The sequence below is a fragment of the Eurosta solidaginis genome, chromosome 1 (genome assembly GCF_040869045.1).
Source record: "Eurosta solidaginis isolate ZX-2024a chromosome 1, ASM4086904v1, whole genome shotgun sequence".
NCBI lineage: Eukaryota > Metazoa > Arthropoda > Insecta > Diptera > Tephritidae > Eurosta > Eurosta solidaginis.
In genome coordinates this window covers 135841624-135866668 of record NC_090319.1, presented here as the reverse complement: position 1 = coordinate 135866668, position 25045 = coordinate 135841624, and the positions used below count along the sequence as shown (strand labels likewise).

General features: G+C 37.0%; 1 protein-coding gene across 3 annotated transcripts in view; it reads right to left on the bottom strand.

Annotated features, from left to right (window-relative positions):
• Window positions 1-25045, bottom strand: part of kkv (hyaluronan synthase-like protein kkv) — an 885043-nt gene that overhangs the window by 327136 nt on the left and 532862 nt on the right. For all 3 annotated transcript variants that reach the window (XM_067759857.1, XM_067759855.1, XM_067759856.1), the window contains exon 6: window positions 13375-15299. In XM_067759857.1, the coding sequence (XP_067615958.1) occupies window positions 13375-15299 (1925 nt within the window). The remainder of the gene's footprint in view (window positions 1-13374; window positions 15300-25045) is intronic.

The window sequence follows — 25045 nt, the reverse complement described above, 5'->3', positions numbered from 1 at the left end:
AACAAAGCATGTGAAAAGCTAACAGACATCGAGCCTGACTATTTGTCAAATGAGAGGCCTAATTTGAAAAAGAGTCCTCATCCTCTGCTGGCGCGTGAGTATCATTTACTAGGTTGATGTCAAGTTATGCCTCTTCAAAGTTGTGTTTACTTTTAGGTAAGAGAAAGCTGGCGTCGGCAGGTAAAAAGCCAGTTTCTGAGAAGTTCAGAGCGCTATATTCCGAAAAGATGGAGCTAGTATCGGCCCAAGAAGAACTTATAAAATTACAAATTATAGAGGAGTAAGAAAAATTAGAGCATAACCGGCTCTTACGTAAAAGGGAGCTGGAAGACGCACAAAAGCGGTATGAACACAACGAATGAATAAGGAAAATCTTTATGACTTATGACCAAATATTCAGGACAATGGATCAAGCTTTAAAAAAATGTCATCAAAATTTGAAACTTTTTAATCCGAAACTCGAAAAGTTTTTAGTATGCAGTTTTGTAGTACATTCAATTTTAGTATAATAATGTGCAAGTCAGAAGTACCTCAAAAGCTTGACCGAATTTTCAGAATTTTTTTAGTCGCGGGTGTCGGGTATTTTTTCCGATACGTTTCGATTGAAAAATTAGTTTTTGTTCATGAGTTGTATGGGAATTTTCGTTTAAGTATTGAAAATGGATTCTCAAGACATTGGATAAATAAAGCAGTATATTTTATTCAAAGTTAACAACAAATTAACAGATAAAAAAAGCTGTGTGTATGTTTTTTACTCATAAGAAATCATATACTTCACAATACCTCGTAATACTTAGTAGGCCCTTTTACACCAGAACCGTACCGAAAATAAATTTTGGGTTACACAACTTTTACACTGATAGCCTTATTTGATGTGTTAAATAGCTGTATTATAAATTGTGGACAAAAGAAAAGAAATTATTACTTATTCGCAAGGACGAAGTCTTTCGAAATGTTGGTCAATCAGAGTCTGCCGAGCCCGCTTTCCCGGCGAGAGTCTGGAGGAGGAATCAAACGGTTGTATTTCATTCCTTCCATCTACAGTATCCAATATCGGAGGGTACTCTGCATCGATAATTGGGTCAGGATCATTTTGTAAACGAGCTATATTATGTAGAACAGCAGTGGCTATTATGATTCCAGGTACTCTACTTATATGCATTTGAATTCCTCTTGACGGGATAGGGAATCTTCTTTTCCAAATACCAAAAGTTGGATCTATTGTGTTTCGAGTTCTAATCTGTGACTCATTATACAAGGAGAGCTCACACTTCCCAGGGTTGTAATCATAAACGTAGTTTGAGCGTATCCACTATCTCCAAGTAGGCAGTAATTTTTGTACGCTCCCTGAATAAAATATCGACGCTGATTGCAGTGGTCGCAAATATGCGAATCATGAGAAAATCCATGCCACCTAGCAACGACGTCAGTAAACAATAGATCTGCAGAGCATATTGCTTGGGTATTTTTGGAAAAGTAGGTTTTTCTGTTCCTATATATTTCTGCATATTCTCCTCCTGAAAAGTATAAAAAAATATGTGTACTTATATGTATATTATAGATATGTGTTACATATGAGTCACTACATATCAAATACAGCTACGTCCATCATAAGCGAGTTTGGTAAAATTCGATTCTTTTGTTTTCTAGCTTTCCATTTATGTAGCTATTCCAAAACTATAAAGATGCTAGCAAAATAAAATGTTGAAGCAGTTTTTATGCTGGACTTGGGCACTTTCGAAAACAACCACATGGACTTTGTTATTTTGATAAATTTGATCCGCTTTTTCTGCCAGAAAAAAAACCCATCACTTGACGTTTCTACTTTGCAAATTCCAATACATATGTCACAATTACAGCTGGGTAGTATGATTGCTTTGGCGATCAAATTACCCTCAATTCCCCATTACAAGTAAGTGGGAAAAGCCATCAATTCCTTTTCTCAAAGGCAAAATAATTGATTACATTTCAATTGTAAGGAAGGCTAAGTTCGGGTGTAACCGAACATTACATACTCAGTTGAGAGCTATGGAGACAAAATAAGGGAAAATCACTATGTAGGAAAATGAACCTAGGGTAACTCTGGAATGTGTTGTTTGTACGATGTGGGTATCAAATGAAAGGTGTTAATGAGTATTTTAAAAGGGAGTGGGCCTTAGCTCTATAGGTGGACGCCTTTTCGTGATATCGTTATAAAGGTGGACCAGGTGTTAATGAATATTTTAAAAGGGAGTGGGCCTTAGTTCTATGGGTGGACGCCTTTTCAAGATATCGCCATAAAGGTGGACCAGGGGTGACTCTAGAATTTGTTTGTACGATATGGGTATCAAATGAAAGGTGTTAATGAATATTTTAAAATGGAGTGGGCCTTGGTTCTATGGGTGGACGCCTTTTCGATATATCGCCATAAAGGCGGACCAGGGCTGACTCTATAATGTGTTTGTACAATATGGGTGTCAAATTAAAGTTAATAAGAATTTTAAAAGGGAGTAGAGGTAGTTGTATATGTGAAGGCATTTTCGAGATTTCGACCAAAATGTGGACCAGGGTGACCCAGAACATCATCTGTCGGGTACCGCTAATTTATTTATGATTTCTTCTACTTAATATGGTAGGTGTCACACCCATTTTACAAAGTTTTTTTCATAATAAACCAATCCAATTACCATGTTTCATCCCTTTTTTCGTATTTGGTATAGAATTATGGCATTTTTTTCATTTTTCGTAATTTTCGATATCGAAAAAGTGGGCGTGGTCATAGTCGGATTTCGGCCATTTTTTATACCAATACAAAGTGAGTTCAGGTAATATTGTGAACTGAGTTTAGTAAAGATATATCGATTTTTGCTCAAGTTATCGTGTTAACGGCCGAGCGAAAGGACAGACGATCGACTGTGTATAAAAACTGGGCGTGGCTTCAACCGATTTCGCCCTTTTTCACGGAAAACAGTTATCGTCCTAGAATCTAAGCGCCTACCAAATTGCACAAGGATTGGTAAATATTTGTTCGACTTATGGCATTAAATGTATCCTAGACAAATCAAATGAAAAAGGGCGGAGCCACGCCCATTTTGAAATTTTCTTTTGTTTTTGTATTTTGGTGCACCATATCATTACTGGAGTTGAATGTTGACATAATCTACTTATATACTGTAAAGATATTAAATTTTTTGTGAAAATTTCACTTTAAAAAAATTTTTTTTAAAGTGGGCGTGGTCGTTCTCCGATTTTGCTATTTTTTATTTAGCATACATATAGTAATAGAGGTAACGTTCCTGCCAAATTTCATCATGATATCTTCAACGACTGCCAAATTACAGCTTGAAAAACTTCTAAATTACCTTCTTTTCAAAGTGGGCGGTGCCACGCCCGTTGTCCAAAATTTTATTTATTTTCTATTCTGTGTCATAAGTTCAACCCAGCTACCAAGTTTCATCACTTTATCCATCTTTGGTAATGAATTATCGCACTTTTTCAATTATTCGAAATTTTCGATATCGAAAAAGTGGGCGTGGTTATAGTCCGATATCATTCATTTTAAATACCGATCTGAGCTGAGTATCCAGGAACCTACATACCAAATTTCGTCAAGATACCTCAAAATTTACTCATGTTATCGTGTTAACGGACGGACGGACATGGCTCAATCAAATTTTTTTTCGATACTGATGATTTTGATATATGGAAGTGTATATCTATCTCGATTCCTTTATACCTGTACAACCAACCGTTATCCAATCAAAGTTAATATACTCTGTGATCTCTGCTCAACTGAGTATAAAAAAAAAATACCAAACGTAATTTCCCCATTTTGTGGCCCAAGTACATGAAATTTTTGTTTTGTAATTGAAAAAAATAATAATAATAATAATAATAATAATTTTTAAAAATGTAATTGTAGCCAAAATACTTTCAAAAGGAATTGAAAATGTCAGTCCCATTTACTTTATGGATCCTTCCGAAATATTAAATTAGCAAAATAAAAAGTTAAACCATTCTTCCGCTAAGTCAAGTTAAAAGTGACCATCCGCACCAAAACGTAACAAAAACATAATAAAATAAACACAGTAAAATAAACTTTTACAATTTTCTGGAATCACTTATTATGTAATTCAATCGTTTTGGTGTGGACCTCCACAAATATAATTGAAGTTTCTAAAATTACATTACAAGAAATGCCGAAAGTAATTAAGAATTTCCCATTCCCGAAAGAAATTGCAAAAGTAATTGAACAAGTTTTATTTTTGCTAGTGAGGGGCTCATTGTCTCAGCCCACACTTCTTTTTAGCTTTAATATAAACGGGTAGAGTTGTCAGAAAAACGCGGTTTTGCTACATCCTATTTTCAATAACTAGGAAAGGACCAGGAAGCCAAATCGCTTCTCATCGTTAGACTGTCATGGTAGAAGATTTACAGAAAATTTTTGTTCGGCGATAGGGGACTTCACTTTTCAATTGCCTATTAAGTTTAAAGAGGCACTTGTTAGGAAGAGTTATTCTCCGTTAGATTTATAGAAAGGTGCTAACTTAAAAAGGACTTACTGAAACTGTTAAAGTTTTACTTTTATATACATATCTATATATATTGGTTGGTTGGTTGCTGTGCTGTCCGGCTATGGAGCCGGGCCCAAGTAGCGCTCTAGGCGCCATTTTGATGCACTTTCTCCTGGAACCAATTATATGTTTGCTGATGTACCCTGCGTATTCCTTTACACAAACCACTTGGTTAAAAAACTATAAACTTACTGATGTCCTTGATGCGGCAGTTTGACACCGCCCTTAAGTCGGGAAACACATAGTTACCTAGAGTTCGGGACCGAAAGTTCGCGAGGGCTGGGCACTCGCAGAGGAAGTGGGTAACCGATTCCTCGGCACCCTCCTGTCTACAGCTCCTACACCTCTCATTTTAGGGGATACCCATTCTACTCGCGTGTGGGCCAAACGGCCAGTGCCCTGTAATAGTGACCGTGATTCTGTATATTTCCTGCCTAGACCTATTTAGTAGATCATCGGTTCTTTTCTGGTTGTACTCTGGCCAGGTTAGTTTGGTGGTTCTACAGGTGTCCGTATAGTACCAATCACGGATTGCTATTTTCCAAAGATAGGTGAGAATGTCTCTTTTTATTGATGTGAGTGGTCGATGCACCGCGACTGCTTCCGTGATGTCTAACGATGCGCCCGCCTTTGCTATTTCATCCGCTTTTTCGTTGCCGTCAATGTTCCTGTATATATACCTGGAGATTTTATTTCCACATGCGTGCAATCAATGACTCCAATAATTCGTGGAAAGCGGGCAATCTGATAAAATTTTAAAGCAGCTGTATTCAATTCTTCCTAATCAGAAGGCATGCGTATGTACTCCGGGTACAAACGAGCTATAGCATCTGTTCCCTTGTGGACGATTCTGTACGCTGTTTACTCGTGGACACCAACGAAATCCCCACACGTCACAAGTTGGCTTCCTGTTGCGTAAAATCGTAACGCACACAAAACAACAAAAGAAAAAAACTTAATATCGCACTTTAATATATAAAAAAACCAACCACCAACCATCGTGAACTTTCCAGTTGAGCTTTTATTTTTTCCAACAAACTCAAATGTTTCTTTCTGCAGCCGAAATCTCCTATGAAATGCTTTATCCTGCAGATCGTTAAAATGGTCGCTTCGCTCTGCAACTGATCTATTAAAAAAATCAGTTCCGAGATACTCAATGATTTCTTCATCGTCGTCAGAATAGAGCACCTCACTCAGCATTACTTATTTCTTGAAGAAATTTGTTTTTGTCTTTGTTTTTTTTTTATTTGGGATTTTATTGCGTAGAAGTGGACTGTAATTTGTCAAAACGCGTCTTGGGCGTGTATTAGCAGTCGACCCCAATACTAGAACATCATCGAAAAGTATTACATCAGCTCGACCACTACACCAGGACAACACCATCGCCGTTTTCTATGAATATCTTTTGACTGAATTAATATTTTTGTTTTTAGCTTTCAGATTCTTGTTACTGAGGTCATAACGCGTCTTGGACGTGTATTAGCAGTAGACCCAGTACTAGAACATTATCAAAAACTATTATTCAGTTCGACCACCACACAAAGACACCATCGTGGCCAGAACAATTTGTACATAGCAGCTTACCTGCAAATATAATGAATTATATATATATGTAATTATTTAATTTCTTGAAGATAGCTGAGATGCTATGTGTCCAATTGCCAAGATATTTATTTTAAATTAAAATATTTCGAGGTTTTCGCGGTTGTTTTGATGTTCGTTTACTTGTCATTTCACAGATTGCTAAAGAGTTAGCAAATTAACCCTTCAACATTGGCGAGTTAAAAAATTAACCTTTTAACCCTGGTTTAACTGCTAACTCGTCGTTGTGCAAGGCAATTAATCTTTTTAACATGAAGGGTCATGAACCGTCTACCTTTGTGGTGGACAGCCGCTGCCGATGAAAACCCCCCGCTAGCCCTAAAAGCGAGTATGTCAAAGTGGCATAGCCAGTGAGTCGCTTTCTCACATTAGCTCACCACTAAACAGATGTTCAGAGGCTACCCAGAAGATTATTGGCCGCCAGCGACTGGAAGTAGTAATGTGAATAGGTGGTCAGAAGTCCGGAAATAAAAGTTAAATCCGGACTTTTATTTTTTAAGGCTAAAACAAAAATCCGGCTTGATAACAAAGAAACGGCTCATCCGAATTAAAAAATTTTTTTTATAAAATTTTTTTTTTATTTCGGATAAGCCGTTTCTTTGTTATCAAGCCGGACTTTTATTTTGGCCTTAAAAAATAAAAGTCCGGATTTAACTTTTATTTCCGGACTTTTATTTTTAAAAGTCCGAGTGTAACTAGTTCTATCGGACTCAAAAAATAAAAATACAGATTTTACTTTTATATGTGGACTTTTGTGGAAAAAGTTCGAAAAATAATGATAGTGCTATAGGGATACTTTAGAACTCAAATATTTTCACCTAGGACAATTTTTTGACCCGGACTTTCGACTCTGAAAAAAAATTATTATTATTTTCCGTCCCTGCTTTGAATGAAAGGTTGAGGTATTTAGGATAAAAGAGTTTTCTATATGGGACAGGGATCGAGATATTTAGAAAGTCCACTTACAAAATGGGGAATCTGGCGACAGGTATTTGAGTAACTTCCCAAAGAGCTATATTATTGAAACTAGGAACAACGTTTAGAACACAAAGACAATGCAAAATCGGGGCTGAGCGGTCCACGACTCGCGAAAATTCAAAAAATCGTCCAAAAGATGAAATTTTGCTTTCGAGTTTTAAAGATTTTTCCGATAACCCAGAGCTCTGAACTTTGACCGAAACTTTTGGCTCTATTAGGTTGCTATGCTAAGGACAAAAGAGTTTTGTAGATGGGACAGGGATCGAGATATTCAGAGGTAATTAAAACTCTGTTTAGAATTGTGTTATCTTGCGATCGATTTTTAGGTAACTACTCATTGAGCTAGAATCATGAAACCTTGCACATAATTCAGGTCACCTTAACAATACAAAAAAGGGGAAAATGAAACGAATATACACATTTTTAAGTAATTTCTTTATATAAATGAACCAGAAGAAACGAAGGATGTGCATTTAAACTTTGATATTGAAATTTCAACATAACCACTGTAAAAATGTTTATGAGAAATATAAGGGTGAAGTGCAATAAATAGACTTTCGATATAATATTTACCTAAGTCCGGCAATGTTCCTTCTCTTTACTTACTTACTTATTTAATTCGCGCTTGACCGTAAAACGGTCCAACAAGGCACGCCATTCGCTTCTTCGCTCTGCCAACTGGCGCCAATTGGTCACACCAAGGGAGTTTAAATCGTTTTCCACCTGGTCCATCTGGCGGAGTTGGCGCCGCCCTGTTCCTTTGCTTTCATAGGCTGGTTCCGATAAAAACACTTTCTTAGCCAGAGCGTTATCTTTCATTAGCAAAATATGGCCTAGCGAGCGCTGCATTTTAATTCCTTTGTTGATGTCTGCGCAAAGCTTATACAGCTCTTCGGTACTCGCTGTCGCCAAGAGGTCCGTAAGTCTTTCGAAGAGCTTTTATATTTATTTATTTATATTTATATTTCGGTCTAAAAAGTACAAACTTCCTTACAGACTAGTTAAAAATAGAGAAAAGTTCAAGCTTAAATTTATAAATGCTATTATTAAAGTTAAGAAGACCACTATATCGATTTGCTAGGTGTAAAGCCTTGGATATGGGTTCATTCAACGCGTAATTCGTTCGATGAGTTACTTCAACAAATAGTCTGGTGTGCCTTAGATCACGTGGTGGAATATATGAAACGAATAAATTAGATAAATCAGGGCAGTTTATATTACCGTTGATAACGTTATAGGCAAGCATGAGTGAGATACAAGTTCTACGGTCATACAAAGCCTGGAGTCCGAGCAATTTACGCCTGCTGATATATGATGGGAGGCCATCGGGCCAGTGAAGCATACGCAAAGCAATTTTGGTGAAAATTCTTTGAACTCTCTCAATTTTATGTGAGCTACCTTCATAGAATGGACTCCATATAATCGAGCAATATTCCAGACGACTTCTTACCAATGCCGTAAAAAGTGCCTTCAAAGTCATCGGATCCTTGAAGTCCCTGGAATTACGTCTAATAAACCCAACCATTGCAAAAGATTTGGAAATAATAAAGTCTATGTGACCAGAAAAAGAAAGTTGGTTGTCAAACATTACACCCAGATCTTTTATCTCTCGACAACGGTTTAAAGATCCAGCATTTAATTTGTAGTTGAAAAAGGTGGTAGTGACCCTTTTAGAATAGGAAACCACGCAGCATTTGTTAGTATTTAAAAGTAGGTTATTACTTGAACACCATTCATTAAAAGAATCGAGATCATATTGCAAGTTAATGCAGTCGGAAGTATCCCGTACGGTTAGAAAGAGTTTGACGTCGTCTGCAAACATTAAACATTTAGCAAATTTGAATTTTTGAGGTAGATCATTAATAAAAATTAGGAACAACAGAGGGCCACAGTGGGTTCCCTGTGGGATTCCAGACCAAGCGTTAATAAGCGCAGTAGACTGGTTGGCTCCGATTGACACAAAAAGCTTTCTATTCGATAAGAAACTTGAGAAGAACTTCAGCAAACTTCCGGTCACTCCGTACATCCCCAGTTTTTGCAAGAGTATAGAGTGGTCGACCTTGTCAAATGCTTTCGAGAAGTCAGTATAGATGACGTCTAGTTGCGCATGGTTCTCAAAGGCATCTACAATTTGGCTAGTGACTAAAGCCAGATTGGTAGAAGTAGACCTGCCAGGAAAAAACCCATGCTGACACTCAACAATAGCCTTGACTATGTAGTGAAACAATTTGCTATGAAGGATACTATCGAATAGTTTTGCCAGAGTACTCTGCTTAACAATAGGTCTGTAGTTGCGAATATCATTGCGGTCACCAGACTTAAATACCGGATTTATGGAGCATAACTTCCAAGAGTCTAAAAATATCCCATGGTTCAAGCATCCTTGGAAAAGAATTGCCAGGGGTTCAGAAATTGTATTTGAACATAGTTTGAAGAATAACGGAGAAAATCCCTCGCTATCTGATTTCGGACTATTATTCAATTTTGAAATTGACAGAAATACATCTTCGGCTGTAATATCAAAAGAAGAAATTTGACGCGGAGAACCAGAGTAGAATGTCGGACTAGGTGAAGAGGTAGGATCTGAGTATACCTTCTGAAATAATTTGGCAAATAAGTTACAAATATCTACCGTATTACTGGACGATACACCGTCATACTCCATGCACGTCGGAAATCCGTTAGTCTGCCTCTTGGAATTAATCACCGACCAGAAACTAGATGGATTCGTCTTCAGTTTTGATTCCAGATTATTCATATATTGTCTAAACAAGAACTTATTGAGACAGTTAAAATTCGATTTAAGCCTGACAAAGGTAAGACGATCAGATTCACTCCTGCTCCTTTTATATTTCTTAAAGGCCTTACGTCTTTTATTTTTAATATTATTAAGTTTAGTATTGAACCAGGGTGGCCTGTTGTTCAGAATTTTCCGTTTTAGCGGAACAAAATTCGAGACTGCTAATGAAAGCCTTTGCTTTAAGAGCTCATAAGAAGCCTCAGGCCCATTAGAGGAGTCCAAGAAGGACCAATCAGTGTCGAGGATAAACTCGTTTATCGCTTGAGCATCAGCCTTGAAATAGTTATATTCTGAAATATTTACAACTGGGTTTTTATCAAAGCTATAAAACTCGAAATTTGCAACCAAAGCATTGTGATGTAAACTGTTTTCCAAGATTGGAGATAGACACTCCAGGCAAGATATTCTTAAATCATCAGATCCAAAAACGAGATCAAGGAACCTACCATTACTGTTTGGTTGAGTATTATATTGTTTTAAGCCATACGAGAACAAGGTGCTAACAACAAGCACATCGATATCGGATCTGATATTTGTGGGTAAATTATTACAGCCACTTGACCAGGAGATATTACTTAAGTTAAAGTCGCCTAGATATATAATCTCATCAGACGGATTAGCAGTACTTATGACACTATTTATATTATCTAAATGTTTTCGATAGACAGCAATTTCACTACTTGGCGGAATATAAGACAAAACGATTATTATTGTTTTATTGTCATTAAACTTAACGCTTACACAGATTTGTTCAACGCCACCATCTATCAAATCATTAGTAATCAGTTTACTACATAGATCTGCTCTAATAGCAATTAAAACACCACCACCCCTCTCAAGACCGGTGGCGTTCGGGCACCGATCATTGCGAAATACGTTATAATAGCCGTCAAAAAATTCGTTAGATGAAAAATTTTCATTCAACCAGGTCTCTGACAGAGCTAATATATCATATTCGTGTGAACTAACGTTACAATAGAATTGTGACGATTTGGTACGCATACCACTAACATTTTGATAATAAATCGCATAACTCGATTTTGATTTATTAATGGATCTACTAATTTCTAAGTAAGAACTAGCGACTATGTCTTCAGTTCGAACCTTTTTCGGCCAAACCGAAAAGGGCAAACCGTTACACCGGCAGGCCAAAGCTCAGGGTTGAGCATCTTATCAAACCAAGAATCGGGGACACCAAGCTTGAATGTAATTCGCTTCAAAGATTCAACGGCAGTACCTTTCCTAATAAGCCCGTGACAAGAAAGCAACTCTCTTCGTATCCCAGAATACTTAGAGACGTATTCAATAATATTTTCCTCTGTAACGGATGGCAAAAACGACGCAATGTGAAGCCACTTAGTCTTAGCAACCCTAAGCTCAGTGCTTACATTCGAACCAATAATGCGCATTTGTTTATCATCATTATTCTTCATTGCATCATCTACCTTCTGATGTTGATGATTGTTGTTGACGTTCGCAATGTTAACTTCAGCATTAGTGCCATTAACAGCTGACGCAGAGAAAGACGGAGATGCGGCGGTATTTAAGTCAGATTTATCCTTCTCAGTACTTCGATTTTTACCTGCTTTCTTTTTCTTTATAACTTCTACCCACTTTGCATCAGTAGGCTCATCACTTTGTATGTCAGTTGTATCAATAATAACAATGCTATCATCAACACACGTATTAGCTGGTTCAACAGATAGTGTAACATTGTTGTTGTCAATGAGAACAGGTTTCTCCTTAGCAGCGACATCATTGATTGGAGTTAGAAATTCAGATTCTATCATAGGTTCTGACTGCCTTGTTTCTGTATCAGATTCAGGCTTTTCTATACTCGTGATTTGTTTACCTTTTCTCTCGAACATTCCCAGAGCCGCTTCATCTGATGTTGTCATAGTTCATTATTCTGACTTAGAGAGCACGATTTTCGTTTGCTGAGAGAGGACTTCACTTTTCAATTGCCTATCTAGCCCAAAGTAGTATTTATTGGCACTCTTCGCTGGATTTCAGAGCTGATGTTGTTGTTTGTGTTAATGCTAGTTGCCAGATAAAGGAAGTCTTTTGTTATTTCGAAATATGGCTGCCAACATTGGCGCGATTGCCGAGGCGCAAACTCCTTGCTTGATGACAACAGGTCCTTCGTTTTATCCTCATTCACCCTCAAACCCATCTTTAACACTTCTTTCTCCAGTTTGGAGTAAGCAGAACTTACGGCGCAGGTACTAAAGCCGATTAGATCAATCTCATCAACATACGCCAGTAATTGCAACCTTTTGTAGAATATTGTTCCAGAACGGTTAAGCTCTGCAGCTAGTACAATTTTATCCAGCAACAAATTTAAGAAATCGAACGATATGGGGTCACCCTGTCTGAAATCTTGTTTAGTTTCGAACGGCTCGGAGGTCCTTTACCATTCTGCCTGACTGATTTTGCACAGGCGTCTAAGTTCTGCGGGAAACCAAACTCAGACATATATACTACTATAAAATATACAATATTTAGAATAAACGAGTTTTTTAAATGGGACAGGAAGCGAGATATTTGGAGGTATTAAAAAGTTTACTTAAAAATGTGGAATCTATTATGGTTTATAGGTATAAGGAAATAAGTTTAATTTCATATTTTTGAGTCTCCTTAGAGAAGTCTTAAATTAAATTCCTGTGCGACACGCCTGATTGGTTCGGCGACCAAATTTTATATGCGGTAGCTTTGAGTTGGGACTGTAGAAAATTGGAAATTAGATATATAAAAGCCACCCAAATTCAAACACATATCGAATATTTTTTATTCCCGAATCTCTGAATCGAACCGGTTTAAAAACCCAAAAAACTGATATCATGAACCAATCCAAAGATGCAAAAACGGTTCGAACCGCAAAACCGAACCGATCAGATTTTTCATCCGGATAGCCTAACGGATGTCGTATGGGTGGATGAAAAATGTTAACTTAGTTTTTTTATTTCGGTCACTGCCTTAAATCTTAATTACCCTAGTAATGTGAGAAGTTTAGTCGAATTAGTAAACAACTTGAAAAATAACTCCCCATATGTACTCTATGCATTATAAATGGCACCTTAAAAAAATAAAAAACAACTATGTACGTGAACAAACTAAGTTAAAGCAACTAATTTTGATAAAAAGTGACCAAAACCTATTTGCCAGAAAAGGCCACGGGCACCGAATTCTATTTTCCTCCGTCAATCGAAAAAAAAAGCAATTTGTTGCCAAAAAAAATTCACATGTGTGAATAGCATCAATCATATAAATAATTAACCGCATGCTGGCTGAAATATGTACCTACATAAGATGTGAGCCACTCAATGTTCCATTAATATGAAAATAAAACGTAAAAAAGATGTACGACAATGTGCTATATCCACTTATCCCACGATAGATTTCGACTATTGATTGTACTAAAAAGAAAATCTAAAATATTACCTGCTCAACCGGATCGTTATCGATAGGAAATAGATACTTGTCAATTAAATCTTTCCAGAATTGGATTTCAGTGCTGGACAAGAAGTCAACTTCGCCTTTGCGCAAATCCTGATCCTCAATCCAGAATGGATTTGTCAAGAAGTCGCGTTCTTGCCGAGGTTCTTCTGAAGTATCAGAATCCGTCTCCCCTGATTCATCGCCCGATTTTTCTACAACTGAGGAAAGTAAGTGATTATCCTTAGAACCATTTGAGATTGTACGTCGTCGTGCGTGCTTAGAATGTCCATGCGGATCTAATGTGTGTTCCAGTGCTTCTAATCGAGTTTTGATTACATTTAAAGATTCCGCAATTGCTGTGAGCTGTGCCTTTTCGTCTGTCGTTTTGCCGTGCGTACATAGTATACAACGGAATAGGCCAGCCAACGAAAATTCAATGGAACCTTCATCGTCCGCATTATCTCCTATGCCATTTTGTAAGAAACTCAACATACTCTTCTGTTTAACACGTTTTGCTGCCTCTTCAGCGGCTTTTTTTTCCGCTTCCATTTCTTTTCTAGTTTTTTTTGCGACTACTTCACGTGTACCCCACGAAACCACATTCAGATTGATAATTGAATAGAGAATGAGAAGAAGATACATGGACGGTATAGATAGCAAATATATAAGACCAGCCGTAATACACCAAAACTCTTGTGGGTGTAAACATGCAGCTATCCAAAACGAGCTCGTCATAGCAATCAAAAATATAGCAGAAGGGGAACCGACTCCGTCCTCACCCAATTGCAAGGCTGTACCCACTATTACAGCCATCATAATGAGGGCATATATCGTTGATAATACTTGTGCCACAAACAGTTGAATATTTGACTTACAAGTGAAACAAATTAGCATAAAGAATAAAATTGGTGCAATGTTGTAATGGAAAGAAGTCCAATTGTCTATACGGAAAGCGGCTACGAAGGCACCCACCAACATGAGGAAAATCGTACCGGGTCCTAAGATGGTGCCACCAATCAACATCATTTGATAAAAAATGTATAGTAAGGAAATGTTATCGTTAATTTTTATTGTACGCTTAGCGTCTCCCAAGAGATCCATTATATTAGCTATAGTGGAAGGCACCCAACGACGCCTTTGATTATAAAACTCATTAAAACCTTCAGGGCAGTGAGTGTATGCATCAGATGCAGCCGAGTACTCAACACGGTAGCCACGCTGTAATAATAAAGTACAAAGCCAACGATCTTCGCCTTGGTCATACTGGACGTAGTGTCGTGCTTGATCAGAGCGTGTGGTGTATTTTTTCATTACGTTGTCGTCCATTAACGCTTTACCACGGAAAAGCGAAAAACAACCGGGGCTACAAAGTACACAACCGATCATATGCTCAGTTGCTTTCTGTAGCCAATGACCAATGGCATACTCAAATAGCTGATACCATACCATAGGACCGGAGCCGACTGGGTGAATACGTCCGCATGCTGCTCCTAGATTACGATTTTTTTTCATTAAATCAATTAATAGCGTTACGGCATTGGGCTTAAAATCAATATCACCATCCAGAGTTAAAAGATAAGTGTTCTGAGCAATCTCTTCCTTTCGATCCGCAGATATTGGTAACTCAATAAGACGATGTCCGAGTAGATAGTACATGTACATCACTTGTGACCAACGTTTACGATGGCGAATGCGATCTTTATCTTTCATATGGGTAATAAACTTTGTCTTTCCGGGTAAAGTCCATACTAAACGACCGCCATAGGGGGTCGGGTATTTTTTGGGAGGGCGCAAGCGTATTGTGGTCTGATGAATTTCCGAAGCCGCATCATCCATAGTAGCTACGAGTAATTTGACGAAGCGGTTAACTTGAATGTCATCATCACTATGATCAGATATTTCAAAAGCATCATCGAAGAATGTATGTGCTATAAAAAATAATAATAAATAGTTTAGTAATAATCCATGACTAAGCTATGAGAGGATTTGCTTGGTTGTGACCATAAAACAAAGCCCTATGCACTTCTTAAGAAAATCAAAAAATACATACATATGTATAAAATGACACTGAAGAAATGCGTCAGAAGAATTTAATCTGGCAAATTTTCTTTTGCAGTACGCAGTTCTAAAGAAATTTCTACTGCTATTTTCTAAAGATTTTTAGGAATAAATTCACATTTCGGAAGGCAACCAAACAAACAAAGTTTAACAGCAATTAAAATTCAATATTCTATTTGTATTGTGAGTGAGCACCAGCGGCGTAACAATAGGGTGGTAGGGCTGGCAAAATGCCACGGGTCCCAGACCCAAAAGGGCCCCGGGCTAAGAGGCTGATGGCTCAGAAATATTTTTTTACATTTTATCTGAGTGTTTTATTTTATTTGAAAAGTATATTTTTATAAGTTCTCCTTAAAATCCAAAGTGAGACAACTAAAGACCATAATACCATTTCAAGTTAATCGTTACGCATTTAAACCAAACTAAACTAAAATATATTGATTCATTTTTAGAATTGTACACGTTACCCGTGAAGAGTAATTTAACGTACTTATGCACATCTCTGTTCATTATAAAACGCATCCATTGTTTTCTACATAGTTTATCGCGGTACGTTGGCAGCGCGGGTGAGAATTGACGATCGGGGAATTCCCTATTTGGTTTTTACTTTTTTCGTGGCGCTGCTGCTAGCAACATTATGTTGGGAGAATTCCGGATTTGATATTTTTAATGAGCGCTTACTAACTGCGTATTCTTTGTTCTATCATTTTCACAATTGGTGATTTGTATCTATAACTTTTCGTATTTGTTCTTTATTGAATATGAAAATGGTGGCAAAGTAAAGTTGATTGTGAAAGTTAGATATTAAAATGTTTAGTTCCAGAAAATATTTAAGTGGGAGCGAAAAACGAAATAGAAAGAGGGAACCCACCTAAAATTAGTCAATACTTGAAAAATTATGACTTAAAGTGAAGAATTGGACCTTACTAAAAGTGTACCAGCATTATCAGATGCAGGGATGCACCTTAACGTTAAGCTAATCGTTTATCAACAAATTTCCACCGTTTCCGTTGAAACCAGGCATGCTTAACCAACGAAACGATATCATTTCGTTACGATAATTAACGTTAATAAACGAAACAAAATCATTTCGTTTCGTTTATTAACGTTAAGAACATCAAATTTACGAAATGATTTTGTTTCGTTTTCTCCCATATCAAAACGAAATCAAATCGTTTAAGTTGATTATTAATTTCAAACTATGCTGGCAAAGCTGATTGATGGCGGAGTCATTAAAGGTGAAAGCATTAGCCAAGCTGATTGCAACTTTTCTCATGAATTTTGACAGTACGAAAATTTCTCGGAGAATTTTTGACATTACCACCAACAAATTACACAAACAAATTACATGGAGTTTGTGTGTATGTCCGATCGCTGTTACACCTTACGGCTTCACCATGGCTATAGCATTGCCAGCACAATTCAAACATAAAGTATCACGTTTTTGTTAACGTTTTTAGCGTTAACGAAAGCTTTTCGTTTCGGTTAAAAACGAGATACAATTTATCTTGATAATTTCTTTATCGATAATATTTCGAAGTGTTTCAACGGAAACGGTGGAAATTTGTTGATAAACGATTAGCTTAACGTTCGAAATATTATCGATAAAGAAATTATCAAGATAAATTGTATCTCGCACTGCCGAGGGGCGACCCTGCTTAGAAAAATTTTCTTCCAATTGAAAAACCCTGTTTCTAAAATTTGGTGTTCCTTTTTCCGGGACATGAACCCAAGATCTGCATTGTGGGTGGTGGAGCACGCTACCGACACACCACGGCAGCCGCGTGAACAATATTGTATCTTCACCATATGTTACTAATAAGGGTAACTTAAAAGAGTTAACTGATCAAGTGAAAAGGTTTGTGATTGAAAACGGATTTTGTAAACCTAAGGGCCCTTTCTTAAAAATAGTGACAAGAGATCTAGAAAAACATTACTATATTGTTTCCAGGTCTGGCGTGAAACTTGGACGTAAATGGCCATCCTATTCTTTAATACTTCGGAAAGCGTATTGGGAACCGTGTTGGTTATTCGCAGATCTGGCATCTAAGAAAATACAAAAAGTTTGGATTGAGGGCGATGACGACTGGAAACATATTGCAGATGCCATACAATGACACGAGACATCAAAAGATCATCTCGATTCCTGTCTTACGTACCAACAGTGGTGGTTACATGGAACACTCGATGAAAAGCAAGAGTCTATGACCAAAAAAAAAAAAAATCGTTTTAGCGCCAAATACTTTCTAGGCTCCTTGATGTTACTCTGACACTTTCAACGTGTCATTTAACCTTTCGTTGTGTTCACTGTCCTGCTCATAATATGAATCTTGTACTCAATGATGCTTCGTTTTTGAAAAAACTCAACAAATTTAGAATTTTTTTGGGCATAGTATCAAAAGATGGAATATTTTATCAGGTTTTATATCTTCTAAAGAAAGGGAGTCTTCAACATCAGTAACATTAAAAAAACATTAAACCCTATTAGATGGGCAGGGCGCTATGATGCCGTTTTTGCTTTAAAATTTCGGTTTGTTGATGTCCAAAAAGCGCTCACGAAAATATTCTGTTCACTGCAAAATTCTGTAAAATAGCAAATCAGAAGAAATAAATGAAGCTGTTTCACTCAAAAAGAAGATCGAAGATTGAAAGATCCTACCTACTATCGATGCAGCCTCTAAAGCACTTCAGTCTAAAGCAACCGATCTTTTAAATGCCTTAAACCATTTGAACATTTGCCTAGAATAATTGAAAAGGTATCGACATGAATTTGAAAACTTAACAATGGAAGAAAATAGTGTAGCAGAAAAATGGTCCATCACCCCTGAAATTTCTAAAACTCGCCAGAAGAAGGTAAAGCGCCATTTTGATGAGCTTTGCTAAGTTGAGTGTCTACTAGATCCGGAAAGTTTGTTCAAAGTGAACATATTTTATCGAAAATTTGGACATCATTATAAACCAACTGAATCCGCGTTTCATTCCAATGAATGAAATTGATTCAATTTCGGTGTTTTGCAGCCTTCCAGCCTTTTAAATGACACCGAAATAGAAAAGTCGTCGTGTATTAGAGCCCTTGTTGATTTATTAATAATAGAAAATCATTTTATGTCTTGCAGCTTTCCTGAAGTATGCACTGCATTAATATTATTTCTTACAATTCCTGTGACAACAGCTAGTGCTAAACAATCATTTTCCAAACTAAAATTGATAAAACCCAATAAAGAAACTCTATGAGAATAGACAGGTTATGTAACTTGGCTATTCTGCCTATTGAAAGTTTTATGGCCCCATCTTTACACTTTGATGATGCTATAGACACTTTTGCGGAACATAAATCCCGAAAAAAGATTTTTCTTAATAAATATCTTATTAAATTAAATTGTTATTTATATTTCATTGTAAATGCATGCAGGTTCCCTTACGATATTTATTGTTCCTTCACCGAACAGCTAGCGAATAGGTGATTAACGCATTGAGATATTATGTTCTGTGGATGAATGTGAAGTTTCCAATACGCATTGTGCTAGCATGGACTGCAGATCATTCTTAATTGCCGAAGAGAGGAGGCCTGTGTTGTATTTGTTGGACATATACAACGGTTAATGGAGTACGCTGAAAATTTCGAAGTTTATTAAAACAAGTATGCTGTGCCGAAGACTTCATGCCTTTCATGAATGGGGCTGAACAATAATCTTATTCCATTCGTAATCTCCAAATAATCGGCTGTATAAGATGGGAAATATATAGTGAACAGATGTACAACCTAAACGATTTTTAAGATAAATATAAAATAAAAAAATAGGTAGGTACTTTGTATGAGGATGCAAAGTTTCCGTTTTGTGTGGTCTACATGTAAAAGCTATGACTACAATATATGACGTAAACGTAAGTATTTGATGAAATTTGAACTTCTAGCCGTAAAAAAGGGGCAAAAATGAAAGTTTATATGGGGTATATAATATATATACCACCAATCTCTATGATTTTTTCTGACAACAATATATACTATATCCGTATGCATTGCAATATATGCAATTTTTTTTTTTTTTTTTATGTAAGCATTAGGTGAAATTTGAAGTTTCTAGCTGTTAAAATGGGGCTGAAATTGCGAAAATACATACACATATATGTGGGATTGGGTTTCTATACAACATCTCGACCTTTTCTCAGCAACCTTGTGACACGAAGAAGCACCAAATATCAAACGAGAAGCAATAGTTAGTTGACGACGAGAACTCAAACCATAACGACGGAAAACGATGCGTGTGAAAGTTGACCATTGAAATTAATCAAATATCATTACATTCAACCATTTGTAATTTTCATTAATTAACTTTGTAACAAAACCTTTATTTTCAAAATTAAACATTAAATATTTTATTGAACTTTAGTAAAAAGGACAGTCTTATATCACTAACCCCTTTTGGGGGCTCAAAATATAAAAATAAAATAGCAATAATTTGTGAATCTAAAAAGAAGCATAGAGGCTCATCCTTAAAAAATAATAAGTGAAAAGATAATAACGAGAACAAAGCTATTTCGGTTCAAAATTGTTTCAACATACAAAATGTTGTGTTTAAATGATTTTATGTGCAATAGCTTGCGCAATAGTAGCAAAGCCAACATTATAACGCTGCACAAATATGTATTCCAAATTGATGGCGACAGAAATAATCGACGCCGACTTCGTGAATTTTGTGGTTTTGAATACGATGAAAATAGCGAACAATACAAGCAAAAGGAGACTTACGTTAATTCAAATCTAAATGAAGGGGACTTGGTCACAATATGCAACATGATGGGTATCAACTACAATGTAGCCAATGTGAAGCTGCATATATTTCGAAACCTGCGGCAAAATCTCTTGTTCACAGAAAAAAACAACGATGAAGCTAACGACGATGATGATGCCAGCGAGAACGGCGACAACGACGGTAAAGAGGAAAACGATGAAGTGAACAACCAAGAAAGAAACGACGATAGTACAAGTAAAACAGCACAGAATATCGAACGAAATGCAAGCCACGAAGCGACACACTACTTTGAGTTTGGCACGAATATGAGCGAGGCCGACGACGAACGAATGAACAACAGAAGAGATGTAATACACAAAGACATGCGCTCAAACAAATATTTACCAAATAATATGCCTAAATTTGCAATGACATTCCGCGATATAGAAGACTCAATAAGACCATTTGACGGTTCTAATAAGATTTCTATTGACATCTGGTGCCAAGAATTTGAAGAGCAATCCGCTCTAATGCAATGGGATAATCTACAAAAACTTGTGTTTGCAAAGAAATCGTTGCGTGGTGTTGCAAAACTTTTCGTGTTAAATGAACGAGGGTTGAATTCATGGCAAGCATTGAAAAATGCTTTGCTGACCGAATTCAAAGACAATACAAATAGTGCACTTCTACACAAACAACTGTGTGAGCGTAAATTGAAAGACAGTGTAACCCTACAAGAATCTTTTTATAATATGCGTGAAATCGCGAATAGAGGTAATATCGAAGATGAAGCATTAATTCAACATGTAATCGACGGGATTAATGATCTGACAGTGAACAAAACAATATTGTATGGCGCAAAGAAACTAAGTGATTTCAAAGACAAACTGAAATGTTATGAATAGAAAATGTTAAAAAGAGTGAACGAAAAGAAATAAAATGTTACAACTGTGGTGAAAAAGGTCACTTGTCAAGCAGTTGCAAAAACAAAGAAAAAGGTAAAAAGTGTTTCAAGTGCAATCGATATGGACATATTTCGGCGAATTGTTAACAAAACAAAAAAGATGATACGAATGTAAAGGCAAATACGCGTCAAGTAATATGTAGACACGATTTTGCCTACAAAGAAGTTAAAATTGGTGACAAAACATATAATGCATTGTTTGATACAGGCAGCAAGTTCAATATAGTAACGCAAGAAGTATATTTGCATTTGGTTAGACCAAAATTAAGTGCGTGTAATATATTTTTAGTCGGATTCGGCTCAAACTCTGGTGACAACAAAATTAAACCCAGTGGTAGTTTTAAACATGAGTTGCAAGTAGACAGTGAAACATTTATATTGACATTTTATGTAGTTGCAAACAATTGTATGGACATTTAAGTTGTGCTTGGTGAAGAATTGTGTGTGAAATCTGAAGTTACAATTAACAAAGATGCATTGATGAAAAAATAAGACGACACATCGCATGCTGAATATCCTGTATTTTAAGTAGTCGTAAGCTAGGCAAGCAAGAAGGCTTACTGCATCTAATTCAGAAAGAGGACTTACCACTTCAAACATTCCATGTAGATTTCCTCGGTCCACTGCAGTCAACAAATAAACAGTATCAGCATATTTTAGCTATAATCGATTCCTTCACTAAGTTTTGTTGGCTGTACCCTACAAAGTTGACAACCACTTTAGAGGTAATAACGAGACTCCGCAGTCAAAGCGTAATTTTTGGAAATCCCGTAAACATCATTTCTGACAGAGGCGCTGCATTTTCATCGAACGATTTCAAAGCGTACTGTGATAATGAAGACATCACACACATAATGATTACAACTGGTTTGCCAAGGGTAAATGGCCAAATCGAACGACTAAATGCAATCATAATATCAGTTTTAACAAAGCTGAGTATCGAAGATCCAACAAAATGGTTTAAACACGTTGACAAAGTTCAACAAGCAATTAATTCGACGTTCACAAGAAGTATCAACACAACTCCATTCGAGCTTTTAATTGGTACAAAGATGCGAACAAAATACGATCAACATATACGTAAACTTTTGGAGCAAGAAATGGTAGAAACATTCAACAACGACCGAGATGAACTACGAAAGAAGGCAAAACAACAAAGCATTCAAATTCAACGAGAAAAAAAGAACAATTATAATAAGAAACATAAACCAGCTCAACTGTATAAAATCAACGATCTGGTAGTAATCAAACGAACGCAATTCGGTAGCGGACTTAAGTTGAAGTCTAAATTCTTGGGTCCATACCGAATCACAAAAGTCAAAGGTAACAATTCGTACGATGTCGAAAAAATCTCCAACACTGAAGGCCCAATAAAATCAACAACTTGTGCCGAATATATAAAACCATGGGTTCAAGACTACAGTGATAACGACGGTACATTCGGGTCGAATGTATGACAGAATGGCCGAATGTGGGATTGGGTTTCTATACAACATCTCGACCTTTTCTCAGCAACCTTGTGACACGAAGAAGCAACAAAGAGAAGCAACAAATATCAAACGAGAAGCAATAGTTAGTTGACGACGAGAACTCAAACCATAACGACGGAAAACGACGCGTGTGAAAGTTGACCATTAAAATTAATCAAATATCATTACATTCAACCATCTGTAATTTTCATTAATTAACTTTGTAACAAAACCTTTATTTTCAAAATTAAACATTAAATATTTTATTGAACTTTAGTAAAAAGGACAGTCTTATATCACTAACCCCTTTTTACCCACATATATATACTATATATACCACCATGTATATACTATATACACCACAGATCTCTATGATTTTTTCAGACAACAATATATGCTATATACGTAGGTTAGGTTGAACTGGCCGGTCCATGAGGACCTCACATAGACTGATTGCTTATTTCCAAATCAGCACAGTATACCGCAGACCCTACCCCTTGCACTATTTTGGAACCCTCTGTGTACACATGTATCGCCTCGTCCGCCATTAGCGCAACCCCGCGCCAACCATCTACCTCTATTGTGGCCTTAAGATCTCCCTCGAAGCACAGATGGGGAATCAGGTAGTCTGTTCGTCTTGTGATTGATGACGCTATACTACTATGGCCATATGGTCGGCGCTCAAGCTGCCCCGAGGCACCGAGCCTGGTTGCGGTTGTTAATGCTTTGTTCTTTGCTACCAGGTCTACAGGTAGAATTTGCAGAATGGCATACAGTGCAGCCGCCGGGGTTGTTTTCAGGGCTCCGATAATGCTAAGCATCGATAGTCTGCATACCCTTCTAATTTTTTGAGGTATGTTGTTTTTGTGTGGCTTTCCACCAAACAAGAACTACATAGATAGTATAGAATAGGGCTTACAATCGCTGTAAAACCCTAATAAGAAAGAGAGGGCGACAAGCCCCACGTACACCCCAGCATTCTTTTACATGCATAGAGTGCCGTTGAAGCCTTCTTGAACCTCTCCTCCACGTTGAGCTTACTGTCTAGGATAATTCCTGGATATTTTGTGCAAGGTTTCTCCTGTAAAGTCACCCCTCCTAACTTAGGCCTGTTCCAGTTTGGGACCTTGTACCTCTTTGGAAACAAGACCATATCTGTCTTCTCCGTATTGGCCTTCAACCTGATATTAGATACACAGGTATGAATATCCCGAAGCGCCGATCCATCAAAGAACTATTGCAACGTCATCTGCGTAAGACGTAAGTTTTACGGGTCCCTCATCGAATCGCCTGAGCAGCAGAGGTAATAACACCCCTCCCTGCGGCGTGCCCCTGTCCACTGACTTCGTGCAATCCCCATTGTGATGTAATCTTTCTGCAATTTAACATGCAGCCGATCCATCTGATTAAGGCAGGATGTACTTTAATGTAATTAAGAAATTGATTATTGAAAGCCCCGGCAATGTCCAAGAAGACTCCTAGAGCATACTCCTTATATTCCAGGAATTTCCCTATGCTTATTACCACCCTATGCAATGCGGTGTCTACCGACTTGCCTTTGGTGTACGCATGATCTGTTATAAGCTATGTATATACGTAAGCATTCGTTGAAATTTGAAGCCTCTAGCTTTTAAAATGGAGCAGTAATTACGAAAAGTTTCTTATCTGAACAATCGGTTGTGGGGGATATATAATATATATATGACCGATCTCATCCATTTTTTCAAGCAACAATATGTGCAATATACGAAAGCATATGGCGAAGTTTGAAGCTTCAATCTGATAAATTGAGAAAGATATGGCAAAAATCCTCTAAATACACCCAATCACCAAATTTTATCAAGTTATCTCAAAAATGGAGGGACTAGTTTGCATACAAACACACAGACGGACAGACGAACAGACGGACAGGCCTAAATCAACTCAGCTCTTCATCCTGATTATTTCGGTATACTTAATGGTGGGTCTATCTATTTTCCTTTAAGGACTTACAATTTTGAGATTCATGCAAAAGTTAATATACCATTTCATTTTCATAATTAAATTGAGGACAACGTGACTATTTTTATTGATAGAGCCCCATCAAAAGAATTTGCCACAGACCCCAGGTGGTAAACTTACGCCACTGGTGAGCACCAAGCGTCGTCAAACGTCAAAAATTCTTGGCTACTCCTGTTTGCATGCATAAGAAATAAATTGAAATATTTTTTAAGAGTTTACTACGTAGTGGCCCTATGTCGGAAAATGCATAGCTACTATTGAACGACGCTGGTTTAACATTTGAGTCAGTATCGAAAAGCTCCCGGTACCTACACTAGATTGGTTTTCCTGGCATTCCAAGCTCGAAATACTTACAAAAATTTATCGGATAAGCAAATTACGAAAACCATTTTTCCACATGCGAAGGTGGGAATTAGTCTTTTTTTAACAAAACAATGGAAGCAAAAAAA